Here is a 10,000-nt window from a genome sequence, read left to right as displayed (position 1 = left end):
TCTTGTCATCTCAACTCCTCAAACACTGCTGAAAGGTTTTCCTTCAAACTTGGTGCAAACCTAGACCGCCTGTCTGTCTGTCTGTCTGTCTGTCTGTCTCCCCGTACACAACTTTAATCATAACCATAACTTTTGAACTGTAAGAGATAGAGACTTCATATTTGGCTCGCGTGTTGCAGTAGTTAAGTCTTTTCAGGTGAAACCAGGGTTTTGTTACTTTGCTCATGTGACCTTCGTAACAAAATAAGGTGTTATCGGCGGCATCCGTGTTTCATAGATATATCTTGTTGGAGTTGTCTACCTTTTGCTAAAACCGAAGTGATATCTGCTTTAACAATTCATCAGTTGGGGTGTTCGTAAAGAGGCGTTAGTAGGAGAATTTTTTTTGCTGCTTTTGTAAATGATGCTTAATTATTATTATGTAATTAAGAGAAGCATTCTCTCTCTCTCTCTCTCTCTCTCTCTCTCTCTCTCTCTCTCTCTCTCTCTCTCTCTCTCTGAATCTGTGAATATGACATAAACAGATTTGTTATTTATGATTGTCATTTTTCTGTTAAAAGCTCTTTTCTTTAGTTCATAACACCGTTTATGTATTGGTAGGTCACGTGACTTTTCTTTAAAATGAAAATGCCAACAATAGGTTAGCACGTCTTTTCGAACTTGAAGCCTAAGGCAGTTTTGTAAATATTAGTGCTCCTGTTTTTAATTTCGTCGTATATATATTAAACTTTAGTCTGCATATTTTTTATTTAAGTTTTCAAGCTTAATTTTTGACTGGCTATTCTACAGTTCCACGTCGTTGTAAATATGTATGCATTTGGCGTTTCTTACCTTCGTTTTGTGAACTTCCTTATTGGTCTTTCTTTCTCATTATATTTCTTGAAAATTGACGTGGAGTGTTATTTTCTAAATACTGAAGTCAACCCCTTTGTTGTTGCACGCCGGGACCCAGAAATCATCCAATTTGAAATATATGAAAAATGGCGATATTGCGTGTTTCTTATATATGTAACTTTTTTTTGCACATATATATTTTTGCTTTCAGCCGTGTCTTTGAATAAAAGAAGAATATCTTACCGTATGATGAGACTTTTGTATCGCGTGTGCATAGCCGTGTGTTTTAATGCAATTGGTGGATACATGTCCATTTAGAAAGATGTTGCTATTCATGTATACAAGCTGAGGAACCCCGTCACAGAAAAAGATACAGTATAATAGTGATTATGATAATGATGATGACATGATGACGATGTTGAGACCAGTCTTTTTGAAACGACGCCGAATGTAGAAAGGTCAAGCCTCAGAATACCACATTTTTATTTTTTGGAAATGACCAAATCGAGGATCGTATGTTTTGATATTTCCTTCGCACTATTTACATCCAGAGTCCTGGAATCCTCTTTCTTAAGCTGTATTTTAGGAAGCGTTTGTATATTAAGTTTAAATGATGAATCTGCTGTTTTAGTCACGGTAGAAATAAGAAGCAAAATCGATACGTGTGAGATGATATAAACCTAACGGTTTGCAGTCTAGAATAATAGATAATTTGTTGGTAACGGACGATGGAATGGTATTGTTGTGTAGAAACTCCGAGTGCATAAAGTTAGACTCGTTTGGAAGCGACAAAGTATCAGCGTTTGAACTGAACAGTTGTTAATTTTCGGTAAAAGTTTCCCCACAATGAAAGTGCGCGGTTGTATAAATTTACCCTGAAACGTTCGAAAGTTGTATATACGTAGTTCCAAACGTTTGCAGCCAGTGACTAAAGACATAAAAAACAAAATAATTTCGATCAGGATTATGGTAATTCATCCAGGTGTTCCTCATTTATTTGGTTCTTCAGCTCATTTCACAGGTAGATGAATAAAAAATCGATATTTATAACTGAGACCGTTTCTAAAGGAAGGATTCTGTGAAAGGACCCAGTCATTATTTGCAAAGGCAAAAATAACGGCTACAGGAGCATTGTATGATGTGCCTCATTGTTTAATAGAATGAGTGTTTTAAATGACAGAAATGCTTGTACTCTCTCTCTCTCTCTCTCTCTCTCTCTCTCTCTCTCTCTCAGCTCTTCGTAGGGTGAGTCGGTAGAGCTGTGGACTAGCATTCGCTAGGCCCGAGTTGAGTCTCCGGCCGGCTGATGAAGTGTTAGAGGAATTTATTTCTGGTGATAGAAATTCATTTCTCGCTATAATGTGGTTCGGATTCCACAATAAGCTGTAGGTCCCGTTGCTAAGTAACCAGTTTGTTCTTAGCCACGTAAAATAAGTCTAATCCTTCGGGCCAGCCCTAGGAGAGCTGTTAATCAGCTCAGTGGTCTGGTAAAACTCTCTCTCTCTCTCTCTCTCTCTCTCTCTCTCTCTCTCTCTCTCTCTCTCTCTCTCTCTCTCTCTGTAAATCCAACAAGAACCCTTGTCTGTTTTGAGTGACACAATCAGGGATTGGTCATATATCTCAGGTAACTAATTACTGTTTTGCACTCATGTGCGTATCAGGTAAATTTGCATCGCATTGATTTATATTATAAATGACTGAATCATTAAGTCATATTTATAAACATACTTTGGGTAACTACGTCGTACTTTTTATGCGCGCCATTTCCATATTTTGTGACCAGGAGTTCGGAGAAAAATATTCTTCGTAATCATCGATAATAAAATGAAATAAAAATGGTGAAGTATTTTGCGGGAATATGCCGATAATATATTTCCCCCGGAAATTTACCGATCGTAATAATGGTAGGTTGTTTCCTGTGAGCTTGGCTAGTTGCCATCTTTGCTCCCTTTTTTGTGCTGCGCGTTTTTCAACTTTATGGTGAGCGTATTTTATTTTGTTCTCATTTTCATTTACTTGTTTGATATCATCTAGCTGAATGCCTTTTCATTTTGATTTGATGTAGCTATTTTTATATGTTATGTCATGCTAAAAACAAGTATTTGGGTATTATATTTTTTCCATTTTTCTTTTAATAGTTGTGATGGGAATTTCATGTTTTATGTAACAAGAATAAAAACAATATTTGATGCATAATTCAGTTAGGTTTTTGCGATGTGAACAAGCAATTTTGAGACGAAAATATATGAGCTAGAATTTATACTCACGTAAAAATATTGATATACGCTTAGCCACATTACTTTTAATGTACAGGCTTGATCGACGTGCAAGGTTGAATTTCCAGTTTTGCAAAATATAACTGAGAAGTTTGAAGAGTAATGAACCGTTTGATAAGGTGGATGTTTTCCGTGAACAGATTCATACAGAGATGCCGTTTAATAAGTATTGGGAGGAGGTGGCCTTTATGTCCTTGAAGTGGGAGGGTGCGTCTAAGGCAGAGTTGAGTGGTGCAGTGTGCGTTGGGTAGCTGGAAATGCTGCAGATGAGCTATCTATGTCAGTGTATAAGGAAGCAGAGTTGAGTGGTGCAGTGTGCGTTGGGTAGCTGGAAATGCTGCCGATGAACTATTTGTGTCAGTGTATACGGAGGCAGAGTTGAGTGGTGCAGTGTGCGTTGGGTACCTGGAAATGCTGCCGATGAGCTATCTGTGTCAGCGCATAAGGGGGCAGAGTTGAGTGGTGCAGTGTGCGTTGGGTACCTGGAAATGCTGCCGATGAGCTATCTGTGTCAGCGCATAAGGGGGCAGAGTTGAGTGGTGCAGCGTGCGTTGAGTAGCTGGAAATGATTCCGATGAGCTATCTGTGTCAGCGTATAAGGAGGCAGAGTTGAGTGGTGCAGTGTGCGTTAGGTTGTGTCAGTGTACAGTATAAGGAGGCAGAGTTGAGTTGTGCAGTGTGCGTTAGGTAGCTGGAAATGCTGGAGATGAGCTATCTGTGTCAGTGTACAAGGCGGTGTAGAATACCATTCCTCATTAGGCTAAATCCTTAAAAATTCTATGGCTGGAAAAACAAAGCAACAATTCTTATCGCGTCTTCCTCCACGTCCTTTTATTCCCAGCTCCAAGATAGTAAGTGAATATAGTATGAAAATAAGTACCTCGTATATTTGCTCATTCAAAACCTTTACAACCATTAATATAATGCATATATATTTTATCCAGTGTCAGTTTCAGTAATGTAGAATATGGATAATTATTTATTATTGTGATGATTCTTGTAGACATTTTGCCTATCGACAGAAAACGTTAAGTAGGTTTAGGGAGATTACCCCAGTTTTGACAGGCGGCTAATGTTCTGGAAGTGTTCTGTTTAGGGTTTCATCCATGATTCAACAGTTAGAGTATGAATGTGGCAGCGAGTATTGTGGTTTTTTTATGACATCCTCCCCCTCCCTCGCGGTTAGGGAAAGGCTAATCCCTGAAAATATATACATACAGTATGTATGTATGTATGTATGTATACCTCACAGTGTTGAAGTGTGGAAGTCTCCCTGAGGATGTTGTACATTCAAATTAATGTGGCTAAGCGTATATCAGTATTTTTACGTGAGTATAAACTCTGGCTCGTATATTTTCGTCTCAAAACAATTCACCTTTTATTCTACTAATTTATTTATATTTTCATCTGTTGATTTATTGATTTATAAAGCCATCCTTTTTATTTTCTAATAACTGATCTCTTTTTTTATGTATTTCCTATTGTCTTTTGTAACTACTCTCAAATGAACACCTTGTTTTTTGGAAGATTGACTTTCAAGTCAATAGCCCCTGCAAGTTCGTTCCATGTAATTAGAGTTTATCTTCTAAATAAAAATAATAATAATAATAATAATAATAATAATAATAATAATAGTAATAGTAATTATATATATATATATGTGTGTGTGTGTGTATCGATATATATATGTATGTATGTATATATATATATATATATATATATATATATATATATATATATATATATATATATATATATATATATATATATATATATATATATTGTGTGTGTATGTATGTATGCATGTATTATGACTGGATTCCACTAAAGACCTAAAACTCTCTTCTTTTTTATCCTTGCAGGTCCCAGGTCTAAGAGAGGCCCTCGTCAACGGCTCCCTGTATTTCCCACCATTCCCAGCCAGTCAATACAACCAGCAGGTCCACAGCATTACTTACACGTGCAGGGCCACGTCCCCCGCGGGCACTCTGTTGGCCCTGCCCACGCAAGTGAGAGGAGGTGGGTATTTGTTGTCCAGATTTCCTTGATGACAAAGAAAAGGGTTGAATTTGTATTAGTTTTACCTAAAATAAAGGGGGTTGATTTTGTATTGGTTTGCCCAAAAGAAAAAGAGCTGAATTTGTATTAGTTTTGCCTAAAAAAGGGTTGAATTTGCATTGATTTTGCCACCCCCCACAAAAAAAAGAGTTAATTTTTTATTGGTTATGTGCAGTTGTGTCAGTTTTGAAAGATATTTTATATTGTATATGATTTCATAATTTAATAGTTGTTTAATTTTTTTATATTTAGTATTTCTGGTTTATTTTTCATTTCATTTCTTTACTCATATATAAGTAGACAGTTCTATAGGCATTTATTTCGCCAGATCATAGCCTAATTGTTTTTCGCTGATAATCGGTCTATAATAGTAATTACAGGAATGGTATTCATAATAATAATTGATAATAATCATTTCAAGTACCTTGATAGGTAGGTAAAAGACATAATAATCATAATATCACACATTAATAGTAATCGTTTTAAACAAACTGTATATTTAGGTACAAGACCCTCTTGTAAGCAAGCAGATTTGTAGTTAATTGCTGCAGCAGCGGCTTTCAATTTATGTAGTTTTACAATCTTTCTAGTATTGCTTTTGGTGTGTTACCGCTTTTCGCCAGTATCTCTCTTATAATTGTCATTTTATCTAGAATGGTGAGGTAATCGGTGATAGTTGAATCCTTTTTGCTAGAGAAAAAATTTATTACACCTTAAGTTGTATAGCAATTTCATTGTCAGCCGAGGCCAAGAGTCGGTAATCGAAATATGGTATGGATCGTCCGTAGAGTTATTCTCCTTGGGTTAGGGAACTGCAGTTATACAAAAATCTCAAAATCACGAGTCACTAAAATGGTGGATCTCCTCTCTCTCTCTCTCTCTCTCTCTCTCTCTCTCTCTCTCTCTCTCTCTCTCACTCAAGTATTCATTAGAAAGACCGATGCAGCATTCACACTCAGCTCATTTCATAGATCATTAATAATGATAGTGATAGAAAAGGACATTTGTGATAAGAATAAGAAAAATGAAGTTGATAGAAATGCTAGGTTATGTTCTTTCTATGAGACCACCCATGTGGGACGTGGCTCAGATTCCTTGTTAATCTGTAGACACCATGTGAATTGGCTCACCAAGCGAGATACTTGAAAGCAAAACACTCGAATGAAAAAGGAGGACGATAATACAGTCGATTGATCAAATTAGGAAATTTATTTAAACACATGATATGTTTTCGTGTCAAAGTTTGAAGTGTAACCCGATGTACAGTGAGTTCCTTTTTGAATGTTCATATCTGTTTGTGGCCCTAAGTCATTTTTAAGTTCGTTTGATGAAAACAGAGGGAGTTTTTAAAATTATGGGGGTAGAGTTTTGATTATACAATGTTTTATTTCATGTCCATTTCATTGGCCTTGGTTAATGAATGGAACGCAGTTTTAAATTATATTTTGTCATAGATTTTGTCATAGACTATCGAGTTGAGGATTTACCTTTGTAACTTAGGGTATTTTGGCTAATTTCTAATTTTTTCTCATATTCGTTAATTCTGTTTTTATGTATTCCATAAATCTCATTAACTTCGGTGTTCATCTCAGAACGCAACATACAGTATTTTCATTAGACTGCCACACCATTTTTTAAATTTCACATAGCTCCAGCATTGACTGTAGAGGAGAAATAATTTGGCCAATTTCCTTTTTTTCCCTAAATCTTATTAACTTCTGTAATGATCACAGAACGCAACTTATTTTAGATTACTGTTGCTGTTCGGAAATCATGAACTTCAGTAATGATGATGGAAGGTTATTTATTCTGACGTATGTACAAGTTTTTCTTGTGAGAAAAAAGTCACTGGTTTTAAATTTAACTCGTTTTCGATCGAATGGTATTTTTGCTTGTATACTGCGCATTTCTCTTATCTCTTTATGTTAGTGGTATAATATTGTAGGAGTTCTTCTATTATCAGAGGAATAGCTTTTTCTTATTTTTCTTCGTTGTCTTCCTTTTTCTTATTATTAATAAACCTAAGAAAACAGAAATCTTTGTATGTCCTTGGGAAACCTAATTTACCAGCTACATGCTGAGGGAAAAAAAGGGTGATAAAAGGAATAGAGAAGACTATATAAATTAAATGCCGTGGAAACAGCTATGACGATGATGATGATAATGATTATTATTATTATTATTATTATTATTATTATTATTATTATTATTATTATTATTATTATTATGTGAGTTGTCGCTGCGGTTCAAACATTATTCTATGACATGCAATCATAAATTCTTTTAGTTTGTATTTGCAGTAATGTTCGCTTCTTCCCATTTGTGTATGTCTCCTACAGCATCTTAACGTTGCTAATGTTTATTTTCGTTGCGAAAAATTGCCAATTCCTCCTTTCATTCTAATTTAGAGAAATTACCTTTCATAGAAAGATCAGAGTTCACCAACTTATAATCATGTGGTTCACGTATTATGATTAAAAAACAGTTCTCGTTGATTAAACCGCTATTTTCCACGGGGAAGTAGAAATCCCATTAAATAAAGGTGAAAAATAGTACCACCGACGGAATTACAAAAAAAAAAAAAAAAAATTAAAAACGAATGTTCTAAGCGGAAGTAATTTTTTTCCCGGCTGGAAAAATCCATTCTTTGAATTAAAGTGAGATGTGATTATTCGGAATATTTTTCCCCTGATAAATCGTGGCAACATTCATTTCAGTTTATCTTCCTAAGGAAAAAAAATTATTTTTTAAAAATAATTTTTTTTTGTTTCCGACGAACTTTTTGTTTTTCCTCCTGAATAGAAATGAATGAGGAATGTAGAAAGCGCGCTTGGTATCTGTTATTCATAGTGAAAAATATACTCGGTCGGAAATGGTGTGAGTTTTGCTAGGTCGTTACAAAGGACAGGAAATGTCGCTAGGGTAGGTTTCATTACGCCCAGTCATCTCCAAAGAAATGGACTGGGGTACAAAGATGATTTGAAGGTTTTATAGATTTATATATACACGTGTGGTTAACCCACCCACACACACACGCATATATATATATATATATATATATATATATATATATATATATATATATATATATATATATATATATATATATAGTGTGTGTATGTGTTTGTGACTGTGTATATATCTGTGTGTATTTTACACACAAATTATATATATATATATATATATATATATATATATATATATATATATATATATATATATATATATATATATATATATATATATATATATATATATATATATATATATATATATAATATATATATTTATATATATGTATGTATGTGTTATATGTGTATGTATGTATGTATGTATGCATGTATATACGTATATCACGTTTATTTATTCTGAAGAGGGCACATGCTTTTACATAGAGAATCCTATATACATGTATTTGAATGTATGCAGTATGTGTAAGCTTGCATATACATGCCAAGGTATTACCACTCTGAAATTTCATATTCGAGCAGAAAAGAGGTAACTCATTAATCCTTTAATAAATTTGCCGTCGTAATATCTGCGATTTATGCAAAGCATTCATGACAGAGCATTAACAGCGACATAGCACCAATGCACGTAATATCTCCACCCCCACAGGTCTGTTGACACCTTCCCTCCCCCACTACCCGAAACTTTAACATTGTTTCCAGCATAAACAGCGATAATTTTTTAAAAATATATATATATATATATCGCGGATTTGATGAGAAAAACCCGTCGTAAAATTTCGTTAATGTGAATGGGCCATAATATCGAGATGACGACATTAGGTCATAAACTCCCTAAATAGAATATTGGCCGTTGTTTATCGCAAGTGTGTTGGTTAATATGTAAATGGAGTGCGTAAAATATTTGGTTTTATAGACTAATCTTTGGGTTGATTTTTGCTCTCGACTGTTAGTGTCTTTTGTATGCGTAGTGTTGCACGATTTTCTTGACTGATCTTTTGCTTACATTTGTTCTTCGTGTGTTTTTCTTTACTTGATCTCGGTATATGAGAAGAGATTAACGTCTAATACTTTATTAATGAACAGGCTTACACAAACTTTTTATGCACTTTTATGTTTATGAACACGTATAATGTTCACACACATATATATGTATGTATATGTATATATATAAATCTATATGTTTTATATATATGTATATATATACATATATATGTATATATATATATAATATATATATATATATATATATATATATATATATATATATATATATATATATATATATTTATATATATAAATGAGTTTTTATTGTTTCTAACAGATTTTTTTTATGAAAGTTAGACTCTTCATCGTTTCATTTACTCTAAAAACAATGAATTACCTTGAATGTTAAAATGTTTCTACACATTATTGTATGTGCGCTGTATTGTACCACGAAAATGCACTTGAATGAGTACCATAGTTTTAATACCTAGCAGTTGAGCAGTCACTATTCATGTCTAGAAGCCTAGTGATAATCTTTTGTTTTTATTAATAACTGGTTAGGTATTATAGTCATCAGTTTAATGTTTAGTATTCGTAGATATCTGCTTAGCGTAGAATTTTTACACTTACCAGTTTAGTGACAAGTTTATACAGAGAAATTTAGTTTTAAGCATTGGTGCCTAGCAGTTTATTGGCTGGCTTTTATACTTAGCGCTGTAGTAGCTAGCATTTATACCGAGTATTAAAGTGTCTAGTATTTATACCGATTATTTAAGTCTCTAGCATTTATACCAAGTATTTATTTATTTATTTTTAGTATTTATACCGAGTATTTAAGTGTCTAGCATATATACCGAGTATTTAAGTGTCAAGTAT

General features: G+C 33.9%; 1 protein-coding gene across 1 annotated transcript in view; it reads left to right on the top strand.

Annotated features, from left to right (window-relative positions):
- Positions 1-10,000, top strand: part of LOC136831124 (cell adhesion molecule Dscam1-like) — a 498,139-nt gene that overhangs the window by 127,400 nt on the left and 360,739 nt on the right. Inside the window, exon 3 of the mRNA XM_067091077.1 lies at positions 4,973-5,129. Coding sequence (XP_066947178.1) covers positions 4,973-5,129 — 157 coding nt within the window. The remainder of the gene's footprint in view (positions 1-4,972; positions 5,130-10,000) is intronic.

Source organism: Macrobrachium rosenbergii, chromosome 48 (assembly GCF_040412425.1).
Source record: "Macrobrachium rosenbergii isolate ZJJX-2024 chromosome 48, ASM4041242v1, whole genome shotgun sequence".
NCBI lineage: Eukaryota > Metazoa > Arthropoda > Malacostraca > Decapoda > Palaemonidae > Macrobrachium > Macrobrachium rosenbergii.
The sequence above is the reverse complement of the archived record's forward strand: the minus strand, read 5'-3'. Positions and strand labels throughout refer to the sequence as shown.